This window comes from Sander vitreus, chromosome 10 (assembly GCF_031162955.1).
Source record: "Sander vitreus isolate 19-12246 chromosome 10, sanVit1, whole genome shotgun sequence".
Taxonomy (NCBI): domain Eukaryota; kingdom Metazoa; phylum Chordata; class Actinopteri; order Perciformes; family Percidae; genus Sander; species Sander vitreus.
Genome location: NC_135864.1, coordinates 11,385,529 through 11,407,778, shown reverse-complemented (window position 1 = coordinate 11,407,778; position 22,250 = coordinate 11,385,529). Strand labels below are relative to the sequence as shown.

Sequence of the window (22,250 nt, the reverse complement as noted above, 5' to 3'; positions counted from 1 at the left end):
AGTTCCCCTGGCTAATTAACATAGTGTAATGTTGTGTTTGATATAAAAAATAAAAAAACAGGCTGTTTAGACTAACAACAGTTCAGTTCATAACTGGGTGTTGATTGGTACACCACACTAAAAAAAGTGCTGAATTCCTCTGATGCATTTTCACAGCATTTAATTTAGAGGAGCTGGTGCTGTCTGCCAATCAGGAATAGTGTTTTGTGTGAGAAAGTTCACTCTCAAATTGCTTTAATAAACTACACCTTTAACTCATCTACATTAATTTGCTCACAAGGAGTGTAACGTTTATTCTGAGCCACATTTGAAAGGATATTTTTTAATGGACAATCATATCTGAACAATAAGAGACAGAGTACACTATGTTAAAGCTCAAGTCTCATAACTATACTTTATTAACTTTCTACAGTACGTCATGTACAAAGAGTCAAAAATTCCCATGGACAAGAGTAGCAGTAAAGTAGTAGTCATTAAAGGTCACCCCAGAGGAAAGAATTTTGAACCCCAGGCTAAAGCTTAAACTATACTTTTTGCATAGCTGTCCACGAGGGTCTGAGACATGTAAGCTTAGTCATCTGTGCATAAGTCTACATGCGGCCATAAAATGAATGAATGCACCAACTGTAAATGTGAGAAAACGTCCCCTCATGTGGATACTTAATGTATTATAATTAGGTATAATAATTATTAATACGGGTAATGATTAGCAAAGAACGCTGTTCAAAGACGCAGAACCTTGTGGATTCAACATGGAAACTTGCTGCTACATCTCTTTTTTTGACAACTCATGAGCATAATGAACACATGTAACCAATCAGAGCACTGTGCCATTATTTTGTCCTTAAGAGAGCACACACCATCTCAGCCAACATGAGACTTATAACACTTCATTAAAATTACTCTCAGAACACTGGATACATATTTTAAAGCTTGCGAGCTTTAAGATTAATGAAGCATTGGCCTGTGTGCACATCTGTTTATTATTTTACAATGTCATTACAAACTAAGAGAGTACTTCATTGTTAAGTATTCTGCATTGAGAACATTACAGTCAGTCTTACCAATTCCCCTTTCCATTTGTAACATAAGGTTAGGCTCCACTGTTTCGCTCTCCCTCTGATTAGTCATTTCTCTGGAGTTTTTTTTCTTACCTTATTTGTGGAACTTAGCACATGCTTTTTATTTGTGTTCACTTCACATACATGCATATGATTGTCATTTGAATCCATATTTACAAATATGGGTGTTGAATTTGCTGCCCTTTACTACCACAGTTCACTTATTTCATTTCATTTGTGGTATTTACTGCTTTCACACTCAGAACAGCCTCTGCCAGCTCTCCTCTCACGAGTATCATAAACATTACCGACAGAGTGGGAGCTTTCCCTGATGGAGAGGGAGGGAAACACTCTCTTGCCCACACATCAAGAGGGAGAAGTGTATCGAGGGATTTAATCTGTGTGGCAAAGAATGGATAAGGTCTTAGTTGTGGTAATATATCTTCATTAAAGTCGTTTTGCTGAAGCAGTTTCTGAATGGTGGTGTAGAGAAGACAGAGGGGAGGAGGGTCGGGTGAAGGGGACAGCTGTGGCTCCCCCCATGGATCATCTGGAAAAGCAGCTGGTGCTTCCCTAGCTTTGCCTCTTCCTCCCTCCTCCCTCCTTCCTATTCCCCGTCCCTCCCTCTCTCTCCCTCGCCAGCCCAAATTAACCAACATCTTCATTAATGTCTCATTACAGCTGAGTCAGCTGCTGCAACCCACAGCCACATTAGAGCACATGCTGTTCATCGGGTTTTTAGAGAGCTGAGAGCTTTCACGGTTTCAGCCTTCACTCGGTTGCACTGAAAAACCCAAACGGTACATGCAATAAAGTGGGTCATGCTACCAACTGAGTACATATGAATTCAAGGAAATTACAAAATAAAACCTATAGACTTCAATCTTAATCCTTAAAATCTAAATTTTATATCATGTGTTTTCACTTATATTAAGGACTTGAATTAAGCTCTCCTTTAAACACCTTCCGTTAAAAAGTACCATAATCGTTTCGTCATTTTGTGACAGCATTGGTAATTTTTTTTACATGATGCATATCTCTATTATAATCTCCATGCTCATAAGGAAATCAGGTACTTTTGTCTCAGACAGAGCTCAGTATTATCCATCTGCAGACAGACAGATGGACACTTGTCAGACAGGATGAAATCATTCTTTTTGAAGGACTCCTATCAGTTCTTTTTCTTTGACTCCACTCCTACCATCTCTGTCTGTCGCTTTCCCTTTAACCATTTATGAAGCGTAAATCTAGGGTCAATCAAAGTGGACTGCTAAGTGCATTCTGAGTTATGACTGTGCGTCTACTATCCCTGTTCTGCCTGCACTTAAACAGGCAGCTGAAAGGATGCCTCTGAGCAGTAAACATGACCTCTGCTGAACTTCATCCATAATCCATAGGTTCAGTAGACTTTGGCAGGCGATGCACCTACACATTTATAGTCTGTTAGCCCTGAACCTCTTACACTTTTTGAGCCACTCTGAACATACTCAGCACATGCATTCCTTCCCCCATGAGCCTCCCACACACACACACACACACACACACACACACACACAAAGCATAGAGCAGAACTTGACGCAAGCTATAAAAGAAAGATGCAAACACACACTAAGTCACTTGTCATGTTTTACGTCTTTGATTTAATGCAGATGACTATCAACTCTCCATCACGACTAAAAGAATCCTGCTCTGTGTTGGCTCTAAACTACAGAAAACCTGACAGGTCTCCATTACTTTCCAACTGAACAGTGTGTGTGTGATTTATTTGAAGGTTATTCATACTTTTTAAATGAATACTCCAACATTTGGAAAATAGGCCTGTTTGTTGTCATGTTTGGATTTAGGTGAGAATTATCAGTATCGTCTTTAGGGGTTCAGTACAAAGAGATGTTCTAAGTTTAGGTTTAGACACAGATGCCAAATAAGTTAATAGAGGGAAAAATACAGCTCCAAATGTTCTTGTTGACATGTTGTATCTTGTCTGGTTTTAAACCCCGTCATAGCACTGAAACCTCCCTTTTAAGAGTTTTTAATGACCTAATCTTAACTGTTGATTCAGGAGTCCCCACCATCCTGATACTCTTAGACCTCACCGCTGCCTTCGACACTGTTGACCACTCAATCCTCTTGTCACGCTTGGGACAGTGTGAAGGAATTCAAAGTACTGTACTGGTTCCAATCATACCTCACAGATAGGAGCTTCTCTGTCCACCTTGGCGATTACTGTTCCGAGACGGCCCCATTAACCTGCGGTGTCCCTCAAGGCCCTATCCTATTATCATTATTAGAGATGCACCGATTGACCGGCTGGTGACCAGAATTGGCTGGTGACATATGCCGATTTTATGCCGGTCAACTGCTGTAAATAAATAACATTGTAAAGGCTACCATACACAATGTATAGGAATTATATATTGGCTAGCAAATAATAACAATAAACCCACTATTAATTACATTATCTTAATGCAGTGTAACTACTGGAGCATGTAAATAACGCACATAAAATACAAACGTGAGCAAGGGCGTTCAACAATCGCCACTATATCGAATCAACAGCCACGTGCAACTAGCTAGCAGGTGAAGAACACAAACAACGAAATCACCAGCTAACAATGAACTGACAACATAAGTTATACGACTTACAGTTCTCAAGGAGGCGCACACACAATCTCCACTTGCTAGATATCCTCCGGACTGCGAGTCTCTTTTTTTCCTTTCTCTCATTTTTCCGCCAGGTGACGCGCATTCGCGCTCGCAGTGTGAAGCGCGTGTCCGCGCTATTCTCCGACATGCACTCTTAACAATCACTGCTTATAGACGGTTTAGTTTGCTGAATACATAATTTTTTTGTTGGATATTGGATGTGAAAAGAAGGAAATGGTTCTTCCATAACCAGGAGTAATTTATATAGCTCTATTTTATAGTGACCGATTATCTGTTAAAAAAAAAATTCTATGCAAAATGTGAAATGTTCTATTAAAGAAAAGATAGAAAATAAATATTTGTGTCCTGTAAAGTGGTTAGAAAAATGAAATCGGAATCGGCTAAAATCAGTATTGGCAGGTCAAACTCAATGAAAAATCGGAAATGGCTTAGAAAATTGTAATCGGTGCGTCTCTACTCATTATATATGCTGCCCTTGGCGTCCATATTTGAAAAACATGAGGCCTTTAAATCTTAAACCTAAAATCTAAAATCTAAAACTAGGGCTCGTGGCAGCCCCTGCTTGATCGTCTAAATGACATTAAAAGATGGATGAGCCTAAACTTCCTCAACAGAGACAAAACCGAGGTTACATCACGATCTGGTTGATGTCGGCAACCTAGGCCCACTAGCGCCTAATATTTGCTCCACTGTAAAGAGTCTTGGTGTCAGGCGCCCGGATGGCTCAGTTGGTAAAGCGCAGTGTTGGGAGTAACGCGTTACAAAAGTAACGCAATTACAGTAATGTATTCCTTTTTGCTGTAACGCAGTAATGTAACACATTACTAATTACATTTCGGTAATATTATACTCGTTACAATCTCAGTAACGCGAGTTACAACGCATTTTAACGCAACATTTAGTGGTGCATTGTTTTTTTAAGAATTCACCAACACAGGAAAAAAAAAAAAAAGCTGTGACTGTTATTTCCTGTTGCTGTATTCGATGGTTGAGATGACTGCAGAGACAGATTTTGGATATTATTTTCAGGAGTTATTACCCCACTAACACAGAATGTTTAGGGAACGTTGGGGAACGTTAGTTTCTGGTTCCCTAAAGGTTAGTTCAAACCAGACCAAAAACTAACGTTTAGGGAATGTTCCCTCAGGGTTATAACATTCCCTAAACATTAAGGGAACCAACCAACTGAAACGTTCTCCTGTGGTTGCACTGTACCTCCACACAATATTCCCATTTGGTTGTTTTTGGTTGTTTTTGGTTGTTCTGAGTGCGGTTTTGAAAATGTTTATTTAAACCAGCTCCATTTACTCATCATTTTTTTGAAGTAGCATATAAAAGGTTTGCAGTCACTTGATTTAGATTCACTCAAAAATTATTGGTCTTATGAAATCTAAGTAAGATAAACAACATAGCAAGAGAATATATTTATTTTTAGTCTGATAACAATTTTGTTAAAAACAATACTTGTGTGCTTGATTTCGTTTTTTTAACTGTATTATGTGAAAATACTTAAAACAAGCATCTACCAATAGAACGATTTTCACAACTAAGAAAATTCACTTCTTTTATTTTACATTTCACTTCTAACAAGTGGCTCAGTTCAGTGTACAAATCCAACCGTTACACCCCCACGCCAGTAGGGGGAAGACAGTGCCTCTGCTTTCAGGTGACCAATTCAAGTCCTGTCCTGACTTCCGTATACAACACCGGTATACACACCTGGCGAACATGGCAGACAAAAGATCAGTTCGTTTGGTCCCAAATTCGAACTGAAATACTGCCACTGACTAAAACATATGCTGACTACACTTCACCGACGGTGTTATAACGCAAGGTAGGACGAAGATACCAAGAAAGCCATTGTCGGCTGTCAACAGTAAAGACTTTCCTCCGCTCAAGACTGCTAGCCTGAATGCTAACGCGGGAAACAAGTTAGCTTTCTACAGCTAGCTATGCTGCGAGCGCTGCTAGCCCCGTAGTATGGATACATTAAAGTTGGCCACAGAGACTGAGCCTTCCCTCGGTGATGTTTTAACCACCATAAGGAACCTGGACAACAAGGTGAGAGATTTTGGTAAACAACTTAAAGAAAGCTCCGACATGGTTGCCAGCATTATACAGCAACAGTGGAGCTACGTTAATGTAATATATTATGTGTCCCTAAGAGATGTGGGTTTAGGGTTTAACACTTATCTTACGATACATCCGAGGGCTGTATGCTGTAAAGCCTGTAACGTGGATGAGAGATCAAGCCATGGATGTATTAAGAGAAGCTCTATTCATGAAACTGCAGGCTAACCTAGCACGTCTTAATGATTACACCTCCTTGGTTATCTAAATACATCCATCGTTTATTTAGATAATCATGGTAAGACCTTAAGTACAGACTATGTATTATTATTTACACTTCAAATATTCTTTTTGCAATCAGTACAAATTGTATGGTCTTTTATTTCAGATGAATCCATTCCACAAGCAAGAAAGCATTTCAGGACGGAGCGTGTGTCCGGAAGCCCTGTCCGTAAGTTAACATTTATGCATGCATTTAAGAAACCAGAGTCATATTTCCTACCATGGAACTACTGACACTCAACCTGGTGCATATCACGTGACTGTTCTGATGTGTTTGTCCCTTCCTGCCCCTTTTCAGGTCAGCAGATGCTACTGCCTCCACCACCTGCAAGTGTTTTTTTTATTTATTTTTTTAGCGACTGTCTAATGTAACAGCATAGGTTCATCTTTTGCAATGGCATGTGCAAGAAACCTACCATAAATGAACTGACCAATATTCATATCAACTTTCTTTTTCGATGAGTCAACACCACACAGGAAACCAGCCGGTCGCCCAGAGCTGGATGGGTCTATTGTAACACAAGCTCGGCCTGTCACTTCATCTTGGGACCCAGTTGAAGGTACAGTGGCTTTGAATTTTCCAATTTCATGACAAGGAACTTGAGAGTAACTTAACCTTTTTGTTGTTGTAAACAGCAGAACTCATCACACAGAGGGAGGTGACTCATCACACAGAGAGGTAAAAAGACTCACTTAAGTTGTTCACATATGAAAGTATATAATGTATAACAACTAAAACCATTCTTTCCATCTGTGTGTATTCGTGTCACAGAAATGCTTGTTACTAACATAGCTCCGGGGAGCTTATTCCCCGGAGTCCTTATGTTTTTTTTCCGCCCAGCATCATCATCTTGGATCATGATGGCACCTACATCATGGTGGCAGCTGTCGCCGTGGTTCTGCCCTACGTCCTGCTGTGCCCTATTACACCCTGCTACGCACTGCAATGCCTGGCTTCGACTTGCTATGTCCGGCCAACGCCCTGCCACACCCTGTTACGCCCTGCTGTGCTCTACGACACCATGAACTATTATAACTATTACAATATCTTTATTGTGACTATTATTGCCATTGTTCATCATACCCCCAACCGGCACCGTCAGACACCGCCTACCAAGAGCCTGGGTCTGTCTGAGGTTTCTTCCTAAAAGGGAGTTTTTCCTTGCCACTGTCACACCTACGCATTCATGCATGCTCTTGGGGGAATCACTGGAATTGTTGGGTCCTTGTAAATTATAGTGTGGTCTAGACCTACTCTATCTGTAAAGTGTCCTGAGATAATTCCTGTTATGATTTGACACTATAAATAAATTGAATTGAAATTGAATTAATTATTCCATAGCCATGAGGACATCCATTACCCGCATGGCACAGCGGATGGACACATTTGAGGAAAAGATGGATGAGCTGCTCATGCTCTTAACACTAGAAGTGCCGGGATTCCATAACTACTAGAACTGCCGTGAGCGGTCATTTTGACCGCCAGATTTAAAACTCTATAATCTCTCATGGTAAATACCTAATTGTGATATTAATGCATGTATTATGTTAGGATATCTTTAGAAAAACAAAATAACATCAAAATGTACATTGTAACGAGTTTAATTATACATTTGAGTAGTAGGCCTATAGGCTACATGTTTCAATACTTCATATCATGGCATAGTAAACCATAATTACTTCATAGGCTACATTCATATCCAAAAAATATGGTATGGAAATTCTTTCAACATAACTCATAACAAGCAAATAACATATAAAAGTAGCTAATTTGAACATGTACCCTAAGCTAACCTGGCACTGCCTGTGGTGCGCAGCGCTGCTCGGATCGTGCGCCGCTGCCCTTTTTTCCGCCATAAACTCCGCTCTCAGTTCAGCATGAACTTCCTCCGGGCAATTTTACTGCTGGTGCACTATAAATTCACATTTTTTTATACATTAAGATTATATTTTTTAAACACATTTCTACCACAAATGACACAGAAAATAGGCTAATCGAAAAAGCTGGAACCGAGTTGAAAACAAAAAGAGCCAACGAACCATGAAACAATTAATTACAAATACATGTGTAAGCCTACATTTGGTTTTTTAAACACAGTCAACACAGGTGACATCTCTTCTTTTGACACAATTGCCACAGACGGGTTTTGCGGCATGTGCTGCAGGTGTCTATTGTCTTGTTCTGATTGCAGCTCCTCCTCACCTGGCACTGCCTGCGTTTTTGTGCCTGTTGCGGTGGTAGCTGTCGCTGCTGACCGGGACCGTGCGCTGTTGCCCTTTTCCCCTCCATAAACTCGGCTCTCAGCTCCTCTGCCAACTGCAGCAAAAACTTCCTTCTTGAAATCTTGCTGCCATCTTTGTGTACCGCCTTTCACGGAGTACGCCTTCGCCATCTGATCCAACACATCTACGCCATATTTGGTGTTATAAGTCACAGACTCAGGTTTTGCCTTCGGCCCATCTGTTATCCCCACGCTTGTGTGCACTGAGGTCAGAATGCACACATTTTTTCTCAGCGTTCCCTGGTAAATTGTCAGTGTCGCATTAGCACATTTCAGCACCTTTGTGCTGAACAGCTCTGCCTGCTCTTTTACAGAGGGAGGCAACTCACGTTTGGCTTTGCCCAGGGTGCCAACCAGGCTGGTCTTTTTGGCCTGTAAGGCAGTGGCTAGCTTTAGGGAGGTGAAGAAATTATCAGTCGTAATGTTTCTTCCCTTCCCCAGAAATGGCTCCGCCAGTTTCAGCACCACACTCTCTCCCACTAGCTGACCTTTGCTCCGCGTCTCCTCTTCACCCAGATACGGAGCCCCATTCAGCATATATTTGGACTGCACAGCCACAGCCAGCCAAAATTTGATGCCGAATTTATCAGGCTTGTTCCCCGTGTACTGAATAAATTTGCACCAGGCCTTGGTGGGGAACAGCTGCTCATCAATCATAATGTCAGCACCAGGCTTGTAACAAGCTATGCTGTTCTGCACAAACTTGTTCCAGGTTGCCGACACCAGGGCAAACTTGTCATCCTGCAGATGAATGCGTCTGGTTTCTTTCTTATCGAACCGCAGGAATTTCATGATCTCTCTAAATCTGTTTCTGGCCATTGTTTCTGTAAAAAAGGGCAAGCCCCATTTATCTGACCACAGACTGTCCACATCGATGTGTTTTGCACCCTGTGCCCCGCGGACATAGAGCAGGGCTATAAATGCTTTTAGTTCAGCCACTGTCAGGTCCCAGGAGCTGTCACCATGGTGCCGATGGGCCTCAGCCACAGTGCAGTCCCTGATGTGCTTCACCATGCCGTTATCGAAAAGACACACAAAGGCCGTGAGCGCATCTTCAATGTTGCACTTTGCGTGCGCTGTGGGGCCAGCAGCTTCCGTCAGGACGTTTTGGCTCTGCTTTCTCCCTGTACGTTCAGTCAGCTGAAGCACCGTCCACTACGTCCCATCCTTCCCCATTTCCACAGCCGCCTCCGGCCGTGATGACTCAGGCGGGCTGTATTCAGTTGGCTCGAGGGGTAGGCCTACTGGTTCGGGAAGGCCAAAAACAACAATAACTAATAGACTAATGATAATAATAATAATGATAGCCTACAATTGCAAATGTGACCAGAATAGCTATGCAGCGGAACTCACCGGGAACATCAGCCGTGACCTGCTCACCTGGAACATCATCCGTGACCGGCTCACCGGGAACATCAGCCGTGACCGGCTCACCGGGAACATCAGCCGTGACCGGCTCAACGCCGTCAAAGGGACCATCAAGCGTAACCGGTTCCGAAGTCTTGTTGGCCTACTCTCTGATGATGAAGTGTTGGACCTGTCATTCACCCAGGAATGATCGCTGTCACTTTCCTCCTCCGACTCCGATAGAGCCCCAGCATCAGAATCATCACTTCCCATGTTCTGAAGCATCTCCAAGGCCATTTCAACAGTCATATTCCTCTTCATTCGGTCATTCATTCTGGACATTTTTACTACAAACTTGTTTCTAAATAGGCTATAAAAAGCAGTGTAGGCTACTGTAATCAAATAGGCTACCGGTAAATACAAATAGGCTAGGTGACGCTAGTGACATTTCTCTAACAGAGACAATGATAGTTACTAAGCAACCAAGATGCATCTTCAACCACGCGAAAAATTACATAAAGATAACTGCGAAAACCCTTGTGGTCAATATGACCTTGTATGGCCAAAATAGGTTAAATTGATCATATTTTCTTTGCCTTTTGTGTAATTTATTTTAAAAATATTTTAAATGAAAATACAGACACTTTTAGGAAAAGTCAGGTACCAGCAGGATTGAATTTTTTTTATTCAGCAAAGTTATTGCACTTATAAATTCCAAAACGGTCAAAATTATCGTCATGGCAGTTCTAGTGTCAAGGAGCTCCCAGTCACCTCCCTCTGCTCTAGTCGATGACGTGTTGCTGTCGCCCTGCTCGACAGTCACCGAGCTGCAGGAGTTCGACAGGAGTCTCGGTCAACAGGAGAGGAGGAACAAAATGGTAATTAAGTGGCTCTACCCTGCCCTAAGATAACACTATATAATTGCATAAATTCAAATATTATAACTGAACTGACTTCTCTTACAAAATGATATTGTACAAGCTCTCCACTTTGTTCTACATGTGTAATTTGTATTTCTATAAGTTTTACAGCCACTTTTCCTGACAACTTTTGGAGGTTCGACCGGAGGTACTGCCATCCGTCGCATGCTACGGCAAGTGCCAACCAATGACGTTGTAAAACCGTATAGCCTGCGGGGCAGAAAGGCAAAGAAGGCCTTCCAGGACCTGACAATCTGCAGAGTTATAACAGGCAGGTGTTATTTTATTGTTCACATCAGTATTGTGCTTATTTTGGCTGATAAAAGATTTTAATTTGACTTGTAACTTTGCTTCTACTTGCTACTCTAGCGGCCTCCCAGAAAAACTTCCCCGCCTGACTGCAGCAGACACGGAGGACCCCACGGTGCTCCCCCCCTCACAATATCCAACAGCCCAGTGTCAAAAGTGGACTCATTCAAGTTTCTGGGCTCCATCATTTCCCAGGACTTGAAGTGGGAGTCTAACATCCTTAAAAAGGCTCAGCAGAGGATGTACTTCCTACAGCAACTCTGGAAGCATGGCCTACCACAAGAGCTATTGGCCATCTTCTACACTGCTGCTATCCTCCTGCCTCCTCCCCTCTGGCAGGCGCTACAGATCTCTGCACACAAAAACAACCAGACACAAGAACAGCTTCTTTCCCACTGCCATCACTCTCCTGAACTGCTGATAAGTGGGGTCATCCCCACTTTGGCCATTCACCTACACATTACATACTTTATCATTCCAGTATGCATTTTGCACACTACATTTATACAATATATTGTGTTAATGTGCCTATATGTATGTTGTCTCTATTGTACAGCATGTGTCTATATGGCCAATAAAACTGATTCTGATTCTTATATAAATATATATTTATTTTTAATTTTTTGGTACCATGGTTATTGAAGTTGTTTTAAAGGTTAAGGGAATGTAAAAAATAACGTTAGGGGAACGTTCCATAAACTTTAAGAGAACGTTCTCTAAAGGTCACAACGGTAGGGGAACAGTAGGGGAACGTTCTCTAAAGGTTGCAATGGTAGGGGAGCGTTAGGGGAACGTTCTCTAAAGGTTGCAATGTTAGGGGAACGTTCTCTAAAGGTTACAACGGTAGGGGAACGTTCTCTAAAGGTTACAACAGTAAGGGAACGTTCTCTAAAGGCTGCAACGTTAGGCGAACGTTCTGGGAACGTTCTGAGAACGGTCGATGTAACCAAAAACTAACGTTCCCTAAACGCCAGGAAAACTTTCCATGAGAACCAAAAACGAACGTTACCAGAACGTTCTGGGAACCAAAAATTGTTACCTGGGTACGCTGCGTTGAAGTGAGCTGTCCTGTTTCTGTTCCCGTGGTCAGAGCCAGAACCAGAACCAGAGACGGTATGGACCGCATGTCCCAACAGGTGACGGTACGTCAGCGCGGACAGCAGTGTGTCCGAGCGGCTAACAGGTAGAAACATGTCGAGAATTAATGTTGAGGCTTGCTATACGTAAGTATCATTGCATTTTATTAGCCGTGGAGAGTATGCCTTTAGTGGAATGGCTTCGAATGACGACCAAAAACGCTTGTCTTACTGTGACCATTTACTGTTCAATATGTTGCAGTTTTACAAACAAGAAAGTGAACAACTTAAGCCTGACATGTTGCATCTCAGTAAGCTAGCAAGAGTACACAACAGACAACTTCCGTGTAGCCTACTTCAAAGTAAAGGCACATCGTGTGACGGTTAGCAGTAAAACTAAATTACTGTTAAATAAGGTTGTGTACCTTTTCACAAATCAGCTGTAAATCAAGTACTGTAAATAATGTAAATAGTCAGTTTTAATCACACTATAATTGAACATTTCCTTTAGAGTGTTTGAAACTAAACAACATGAATTTCTTATTCAAGTGCTATAAACAAACATTTTAACGTACTTTTAATTGAGTAATTTTCATGTTCTACTAGTTGCCTATTGCAGTGTTTTTCAACCTTTTTTGAGCCACGGCACATTTTTTACATTAAAAAAATCCCGCGGCACACCACCAACCAAAAATGTTACAAAATGACACATTGTAGCCTAATAAAATGAGACTCTGCATTTTTCCTTTTTAAAAATGTATCCATCGATGTTGCAGGCTTAAATCGATGATCTCGGCCCTACTGCTTACATCCTGTCACTGGCACCAGGTGGCAGTAATTCTATCGTCTTAAATCAACAAGGTAATTATTGCGCTATACTGCCACCTACTGACATAGAATAGTATTTAATTTCTCTGCCAGTCATCACATTGCAGGCACAGATGCGCAACAATGGCAAATTATTTGCAGTAACTCAATAAAAAAATTTGTTGGACCAATTAAGTAAAATCTGATAATTTCCCATGGCACACAGGACGATCTCTCACGGCACACAAGTGTGCCCAGCACAGTGGTTGAAAATCACTGGCCTATTGTACGTTTTACTTATCTTTTTTTTATAGCTTTAGTTACATATTTATATTAATTGCATATTTATATTAATTATACAAAATATGAATAATCTATGATGTATTAAAGTGGATAAAGAGGAGACTTTATTGATCCGGTGGTGAAATTCACAAGCTAGCTGCTAAATCAAACTTCCCCTGTTATTATGGTGAAAGTAAAAATAATGCAAAAGTAGTGTAACGCATTACAATTCAGAGACAGTAATATTGTTATATAACTAATTACTCTCAAATGACATTAACTAGTAATCTATAATGTATGACATTTTGGAAGTAACTTGCCCAACACTGGTAAAGCGGGCGCCCATACAGTGGGGAGAACAAGTATTTGATACACTGCCAATTTTGCAGGTTTTCCCACTTTCAAAGCATGTAGAAGTCTATAATTTTTATCATCGGTACTCTTCAACTGTGAGTGACGGAATCTAAAACAAAAATCCAGAAAATCACATTGTATGATTTTTAAGTAATTCATTTGCATTTTATTGCATGACATAAGTATATGATACATCAGAAAAGCAGAACTTAATATTTGGTACAGAAACCTTTGTTTACAATTACAGAGATCATACGTTTCCTGTAGTTCTTGACCAGGTTTGCACACACTGCAGCAGGATTTTGGCCCACTCCTCCATACAGACCTTCTCCAGATCCTTCAGGTTTCGGGGCTGTCGCTGGGCAATACGACTCCCTCCAAAGATTTTCTATTGGGTTCAGATCTGGAGACTGGCTAGGCCACTCCAGGACCTTGAGATGCTTCTTACGGAGCCACTCCTTAGTTGCCCTGGCTGTGTGTTTCGGGTCGTCGACTTGGGGTTGTACTCATCCTTCTTCTTCTTCCAAAGTTTGGACCAAAAAGCTCTATTTTTGTCTCATCAGACCACATGACCTTCTCCCATTCCTCCTCTGGATCATCCAGATGGTCATTGGCAAACATCAGACGGGCCTGGACATGCGCTGGCTTGACCAGGGGGACCTTGCGTGCGCTGCAGGATTTTAATCCATGACGGCGTAGTGTGTTACTAATAGTTTTCTTTGAGACTGTGGTCCCAGCTCTCTTCAGGTCATTGACCAGGTCCTGCCGTGTAGTTCTGGGCTGATCCCTCACCTTCCTCTTGATCATTGATGCCGCACAAGGTGAGATCTTGCATGGAGCCCCAGACAGAGGGAGATTGACCGTCATCTTGAACTTCTTCCATTTTCTAATAATTGCACAAACAGTTGTTGCCTTCTCACCAAGCTGCTTGCCTATCCTGTAGCCCATCCCAGCCTTGTGCAGGTCTACAATTTTATCACTGATGTCCTTAGACAGCTCTCTGGTCTTGGCCATTGTGGAGAGGTTGGAGTCTGTTTGATTGAGTGTGTGGACAGGTGTCTTTTATACAGGTAACAAGTTCAAACAGGTGCAGTTAATACAGGTAATGAGTGGAGAACAGGAGGGCTTCTTAAAGAAAAACAACAGGTCTGTGAGAGCCGGAATTCTTACTGGTTGGTAGGTGATCAAATACTTATGTCATGCAATAAAATGCTAATTAATTATTTAAAAATCATACAATGTGATTTTCTGGATTTTTGTTTTAGATTCCGTCTCTCACAGTTGAAGTGTACCTATGATAAAAAATTACAAACCTCTACATGCTTTGTAAGTAGGAAAACCTGCAAAATCGGCAGTGTATCAAATACTTGTTCTCCCCACTGCAGGTTTACTCCTCAACGCAGCGGGCCCGGGTTCGACTCCGACCTGCGGCCTTTTGCTGCATGTCATAACCCTCTCTCTCCCTTTTCATTTCTTCAGCTGTTCTGTCAGTAAAGGCCTAAAAATGGCCAAAAAATAAGAAGTCTTGGTGTCTATTTCGACAACGCCTTTAAATTTGAGAAGCATTTCATACCATTTCATATTAAAAAGGCCCCTACTCTCGAACACTTCAGATCACTGTTAAAAACACATCTTTTTTCTTTGGCCTTTCCTTCCAATTAGGGAAAGCTATTATTACCTTTTATTCATTATTTTTCTTTGTGATGTACTCTGTTTTCAATTGTTGTATTATTGTTGTTTTTACCTTGTAGAGCCCTTTGGTCAACCCAGTTGCCTTTAAACGTGCTATATAGATACATTGACATTGGCATTGACATTGTTAGTGAGTAAGCTAGCCATCATTACATCAAAGATAGAGGTCCTCAAGGATCCTTTTTTTTAAGCTGATCCGAAAGAGACCCAAGGAAAGAAAGAGATGAATTAAGTACCCCAGACCCAAAATGTGGGCAACCTGAACAGACCGAAAAAAAAACAGACAAGACCAACACTGACAATAGTGTGATGCTTTACCAATTAAGGAGCAGCCACTATTAAAAAGAGCAGGAAAACATCCTCTGATGAGTATGACACTGCACATTCACACACAGACATGTGATCCGTGGCAATAGAACAGCATCCTACCTGACCCAATTAGACGTGATATAATGTCAACATGGCCTGACACGTATTCATGGTTGGGTCTTGGGCAGTCCCTCCAGGATTTCGCGGCCTTTTTTTGAGATTGTTGCAGCCAAAAATTGCCTGATTTTGCGGGAGCTTTTGTAAAAAGTTGCAATGTCTTTTGTATTTTTGTTGCAATGAAGTTGCGAGAGACAGTGAAAGTTGCAAAAAAAGTTGTGATTTTTTTTATTTTTTATGTATAGTTCTTTAAAAATAAAAAGGAAACTTGTTTTGGGGAGAATAAAACTACTCTGGGCTGAGTTTTACTTGTAACTGTTACACTTAGGACAGAACGGACCCAAATGCAGAACATCAAGTTAGACGAACACGAACCGATGTAAAAAGTCGCGGAGGACGTTGTTAATGAGAGCTTGGAAAACAGCGGGGGCGTTTGTGAGACTGAAAGGCATTACCAAGTATTCATAGTGTCCTAATGGAGTATAAGTTGATTTTCCACTTGTCCCCCTCCTGGATACGCACAAGATGGTAGGCATTTCTGAGATCAAGTTTAGTAAAAATGGTGGACCGGGAGAGGGACTCAAAAACGGAGTCCATGAGGGGAAGCGGATACTTGTTTTTTATGGTAATGGTGTTGAGCCCCCGGTAATCAATGCACGGGCGAAGGGTCTTATCCTTCTTGGTCACAAAAAAAAAAAAAACAGCGCCTAGCGGGGACAAGGAGGGACGAATGATACCGGCTGCTAACGAGTCCTTGATGTATTGCTCCATAGCCTCTCTCTCCGGACGCAACAGGTTAAACAGACGGCTGGACAGGAGGGGAGCGTCCGGGAGGAGGGCTAGGAGCAATCGTAAGGGCGGTGGGGGGGTAAGGACAGGGCCTGGTCTTTACTGAATACTTGGGCCAGGTCATGGTACTCAGAGGGAATGAGAGTCAGATCAGGGGGAGCAGGAGGAGTGTGAATTTGAGGTGACTTACTGGGGGCTCGAGCGGATAATAGACATGATGCGTGGCAGTGAGTACTCCAATTTCTGATCTTCCCCCGCGCCCAGTCCACGTTGGGGTTGTGCAGAATGAGCCAGTGGAGACCTAGAACGACAGTCAAAACACCCTCCTCATCTCCTCCACGAAGGAGGAGTACGAGGAGAGGAGGTGAGGCTGCCCCTCACTCACGGAGGTGTACCAAGCGAGGGCACGGTCGCGGAGCAACCCGGCGACGAAACATACCTTGTTGCAAGTCGCACCAAATTCACGGTGATTTGTTGAATTTGCGTGAATTGTTGCGATCGCGACATTGCGATTGGTTTCTAGGAACCAAGTAGACCTATTAAGACCTCTCATCCAAGATACTCTTTGATTTGTTGAGAGAAGAGCTGGATCGATATATCACCACAAAGCCCTCCATAACCAGGCCCCCTCCTATCTCACCGACCTACTGCACCACCACACTTCCTACAGCCTCCGCTCCTCTGATGCCAACCTCCTGTCTCTACCACTGAGGACCTGGGGCGACAGAGCCTTCCCCATAGCTGCCCCCTCAATCTGGAACTCTCTCTCCAAATACATCCAAGACTGCACCAATCCGTCCACGTTCAAATCACAAGTCAAAACTCACCTTTTTAGAACTGCTTTTAATGTTTGATTAATGTGTTATTTATATATATATATATATAGTTAGACTTCTGCTCACATTGAAGGTGGGAAGAGTTATGCTGGAGTTATGTGACGTCGCCATGAACTAATAATGTCATTTGTTCCGCTCTGGCAGGTGCTAAAACACTTGCGAGAGTGAGGGAGGTGTCAATCAATCTAAATCTGTACACGCCCACACAGTCTTGAGAAAACCTCTAATCAGGCACAATAATTAACACCTGTGTTGGTGTACCATGACTGTACAGGGCCTTTAAACCCAACAACATTGGCTAGACTTTTGAGAAGCTGCATGCAACCAGTGGGTGAAGTAAATACCTCCAATACTGTAGCTAACTGCAAATTATACCACAATGTGTCATTATTGTATTTCTTCACATCTGTACATATGACAGCTTTGGAGTTGTTGAAAGCCTAGTTCTAGGCTGTGCTAAACAAATGTTGGATGTATCTATAATGAACATACAGAGATGAAATTGATATTGATCTGCTGGTGAGAAAACAAACAAATGTCAGTTTTCCTTTGATTTAGGAGTCCCTGCATTTCATCCTCATGATTTAATCAGAGCTGTCCAAAAAGCTGCTACAAAAGACTGCGCACTTTGTTGATTCTGCTTTTAGATAAGTGCTGTGTAAATGAAGATATTTATTATTAAAATATCACTGGTGTGGACAGACAATATGACACTGAATAAAGTGCTTCAAAAGTAAAAAAAAAAAGAAAAAAAAAAAGGCTTATTTTGATTTAATTCTACATTTTACATGAGTAATTTGTCATTCTGTAGCCATCTTTAGAATTAAACTGTTTTCAGTGAAGCAGCAGGAGGCAGGGATGGGATCAGTTTGTTTGTTTGTTTGTCCATACATACTTTAATTAAACTTTTTTTGTCAGTGGTCAACAACTGAAGGTCAAAATAAAGCATCATATTTTTCACTTATTGGTGCAGGAAGGAACTGAATTATTTGTTTGTATCTTTGTGTTTTACCTCATAAACCGTTTAGGCCTGTGACATCATAAGCAAATGCAAAACAAAACTGTATAACAAAACCTCCAAGTACGCACAAAGGCAGACCTATACATTAGCATTGTTTTTATCAGAATTCTATAGTAAATCTCAATCATTGTAGAACTGGGCGCATGTGCACAAGCCTCCACTTCTACACTTACGGAATAAATAAATATAAGTTGGACACATGCTTAATCGCCTGATTTCATATCAGTACTTCTGCCCGCACCGCTCGTCTTTAGACATCAATGGAGGGGAAAAAAACTGCAAAGAAGTGCAATTTTACCAATTGTGCCACTTAGGCAAACTTCTCTAAGAATGCCAAAGCAGCTGTCATTCATTATGTGTGACAATTACATACATATGATATACCATTATGAAATGTCAGAAAGATAATCAGTTGAGTTTATAATGCTCATATCAAAGCAAACTTTACAAAGTGCTGCACATTGAAGAATAAAAGAAGAAAAATGCATTAACACAGGAAAATAAAAGGATGCCTACAATAAAAGATCATAGTCAGGTTTATGTGGCATACATATTTTTAATACATCTGGCCCCTGGTATTTATCAGCTATGATTTTCCAACACCTCAACCTATCTTTAAGGCTGAAAAACTTGAAACAACAAATATGCCTCTCTATTTTTGTACTTAAACACTTTAAACATCCGGTTATTTGTAGTTTATTTATGTGGGATGGCACGTTTAGCTTCAACTGAATTCCTCCCTCATTTTTTTAAATTAAATTACAGAATTGTAATTGAAAACCATTGACCCAGGTATCTTTTTTTTAACAAATTTACCATTAGAACTATTAGATAAGTTATCATAACTGTTCTTTTCTTTTCTTTATCTTACAGTATATAAACTACTATTACTTTTAAAGGTCCAATATGTAATATATTTACTGTAATAAATCCAAAAATGACCTAATGCTTCATCAGATATTAAGGAAACATGCTAAGTTGAAATACCAGCTTTTCTGACAACAATGCTAATGCCAGTATTTTTTCCTTTTGAAATTTCCGTTCCGTGACGGAATTTCTGTTTGTGTTTTGGCCTATGTGTTGTTATCAACTGCCCAGTTTGACAGCCAGGCTGCCAGATATACCTGTAAAAACATAAAACCAGCGCGCTACAGCTGTAACGTTAGTACAGCCATGAAAGCAGCAAACAAACAAACGGGATCAACAGAGATATATTCTACCTAAAAAAAACCTGCATGTTTCTAACAGTTGCGTGACCAGAGACTTAACAAACCTGTCTGGGTAAATATTGGAGATGTATTTGAAAGATGGAGACAGCTTAGAGCCCAAAAAGACACAGAGTTGGCTAATTTCCTCCTGAACAGGTAATTATATAGCTAGAGTACCCAAGTTGCTTACTTGCAAAAACATTTGAGACACAGCCAGTAAAGTGATCCCGACTGGTCCTGGCTAACGCCACCATGCTAACCCTGCTAACTGCTAACGTTACCAGAGGACCAGGCAAGTGGGCCACGGCTGTTTATAACGTTGTAGCCTGTTCAGCGGCCGTAGCCGACAATGGTGAGTTATTTTAAGCCAAGAGAGGGGGGCTGTAAATCAGGAAGAGGAGACTATGAGTTTGCAGTGTGTTTAGCGATTGTTGCCGTAATTCTAAGCCAATAAAGTGTGTTCAGTCGGGTGGAGAGGACAGCAAGGTAGTGTTATTTTTTAAGCAGTTTCTACTGTAGCTAATTCTAAGCCGAGGAAGTGTGCCTCTCCGTCGGATGGAGAGGACGGCGAGGTTGTTGTGTTTTTAGCGGTTCCTACCGTAATTCTAAGCCTAGGAAGTGCGTCTGTGCGTTAGGTGGAGAGGACAGCAAGGTTGTTGTGTTTTTAGCGGTTCTTACTGTAATTCTAAGGCAAAAAAGTGTGTTTGTCAGTTGGGTACAGAGCTCCGCGTGAGCACGGCCTTTTATGACTGTCAATATAGCCAGAATCTAACGTTAGCTACTCTGCTGTGCTGTGAAGTAATGTCTGGCTGTGTGAGACAAGCGTCTAGCAACATAGTTGTGGATAATGCGGTCTCAGCCTGGCAACCTCCGTGAACTTTGAGTCTGGGGAGGAGGGAGCGGGGGAAACAACTCTCTCCAGTATTTTGAATTTGTACTGCAGTAACTATTTTAAACACTAGCTGTCAGTATTACATATAGCTCCTTTAAGTCAGAGGTTGTGTGAGATAGATTGACTCCTTGTGGCCAGGTACTATTTTGTCAGCATGGATTAATGTTATTGAATTCAGTCAGGTAAACTTATATTAAGTTTGAGTTGGGTTGACCATAAAGATGAGAGAAGTCTGTTGATCTCAATATAATAGATACCTTTATGGTTAGGGTTAGTGAATGGAGGTTGTGTACGTTGGCACAGTGATATTATTGGGATATTGAATGGATGTTGTTATATCACTGACTCATACACCCACACTGTGATGACAGCAGAGTGCCATGTAATAGCCAGAAAAATGGTTTTCCTCCATCTCTCCCCTCTCTGTCAAATATGATTACGTCTTGCTTGCTATTTCGGTGTCTCTCTCTCTCTCTCTCTCTCTCTCTCTCTCTCTCTGACCTCACAACCTTACAATCTACCACTTATTATAACAGACACAGAGATACACTCATCTCTATATCTGGCTGGATCGATTCACTCTGGCAGCTATGTCTAAGATACTTAATTTCAGGAATTTAATTGAGTTTTTTTCAAGAGTTTTCAAGACACTTTAGGACTCATAACTCTAACTCTAAAGAAAGATTATGGCAGGTTTTTTACTTATTTTTGTACAGATTACATTCATGTATTCCTCTGTCCCCAGTTCAACCTTGCCAACAATGTATTGTCTTAACCATCAACAATGCCACAAACTGGCCACAAATATGACTTTGTCTGTAAAGTTGTGTAAAAGTTTTACTTCTTGGTCACTTAATATTGACAACTACTTTTTGTGTGGATGAATTGAAAAAGTAAAACACAAGTCGTTGTTTTCAGTTGTTAATTAATGCACCAGTATTAAGGGTGAAAAATAGAACAATACAAATTGAATGTCAACTTTGTTGGATGTTAGTGTGAATCTACTAGCCTGGGAAAACCCTGACGAACTTCCGACAAATTTGAGATTTGCTCTGCAAGTCAGTCTGGCCAAGAGCCCATTCAAGTCCATTTCCAATTTTTCCAAATCGAGGCACCTATCACAACCGTTGAGGCGGGCTTTACACGATGACGATAGCGCAGCGACGGCAAGCAGCTATTTGTTTACATTCAACATAACGGCCACCAAAGCGCAGCAACCCATTGATACCGCTGTAGCTGCTACATCACCCGGATCATTGGTCAGATTGGTTGAAGGACTAGCCAATTGCGCCTAGAGGCATTTGAGCGGTGTCCGTTGGTGACATCCCTTTGGAAATGGTCTGTGAATGAAGCCTGCCCAGACCCACTCTTAGTTACAACTGAGAAGGGTCTGGTGTCAACCAGGCTATGAATCTACGCTTCCAAATCAACTAAGGGCATTTTCATATTATGGTAGGATTGATTCATGCAGTGCAGTGAATACAATTACACTTTTTCGCCAGGCCGCTCAGCTTTAACATTGTAATGTTGTTCCTTACCCGAGTACACTTGCACTGTTGCGTTACGGGACATTTGTTTATGTTGTCGCTACAATGTAGAAAAGAGCGCCATCGCAAGATCCCAAGCCCATAGAATGAAGTCTACCTAGACATTATGCTATTGTTTATATTTTTAAGTTGAAGTTATAAGTGAAGCTCATTGTACATCTGCAGGACCAGAGAGGACATGTTACAAATAAAATGCACAGCTTTGCGTTAGGTGGTTCTTCACCTCTGCGTCATCCATTACAGTCATGGAACGTACAACTTGTCGAGTATTATCCCTTTCTCAAGCCTCATTTGGACTATTTCTCAAGTGGAGGTGTGGGGATTGTGTATTTACCTGTGCTGGTCAGTCACTTTAATCCTGTTTGGAGCGCGTGTGTGGGTGATT

At 41.4% G+C, this 22,250-nt stretch overlaps 2 protein-coding genes across 3 annotated transcripts in view; one reads left to right on the top strand and one right to left on the bottom strand.

Moving 5' to 3' along the window:
* LOC144524170 (ecto-NOX disulfide-thiol exchanger 2-like) overlaps positions 1-22,250 on the top strand; it is a 184,358-nt gene that overhangs the window by 101,008 nt on the left and 61,100 nt on the right. The window lies entirely within an intron of this gene.
* On the bottom strand, positions 7,719-9,857 carry LOC144524169 (uncharacterized). 2 transcript variants are annotated; one of them, XM_078260237.1, is made up of 2 exons: positions 9,767-9,857; positions 7,719-9,603 (listed from the first exon to the last, which is right to left on the bottom strand). In XM_078260237.1, the coding sequence occupies exon 2, from the start codon at positions 9,371-9,373 to the stop codon at positions 8,132-8,134; it is 1,242 nt and encodes a 413-aa protein (XP_078116363.1). In that variant the 5' UTR covers positions 9,374-9,603; positions 9,767-9,857; the 3' UTR covers positions 7,719-8,131. The 2 variants fall into 2 exon arrangements, with proteins under 2 accessions (XP_078116363.1, XP_078116364.1); XM_078260238.1 differs by having other exon boundaries at positions 7,719-9,600.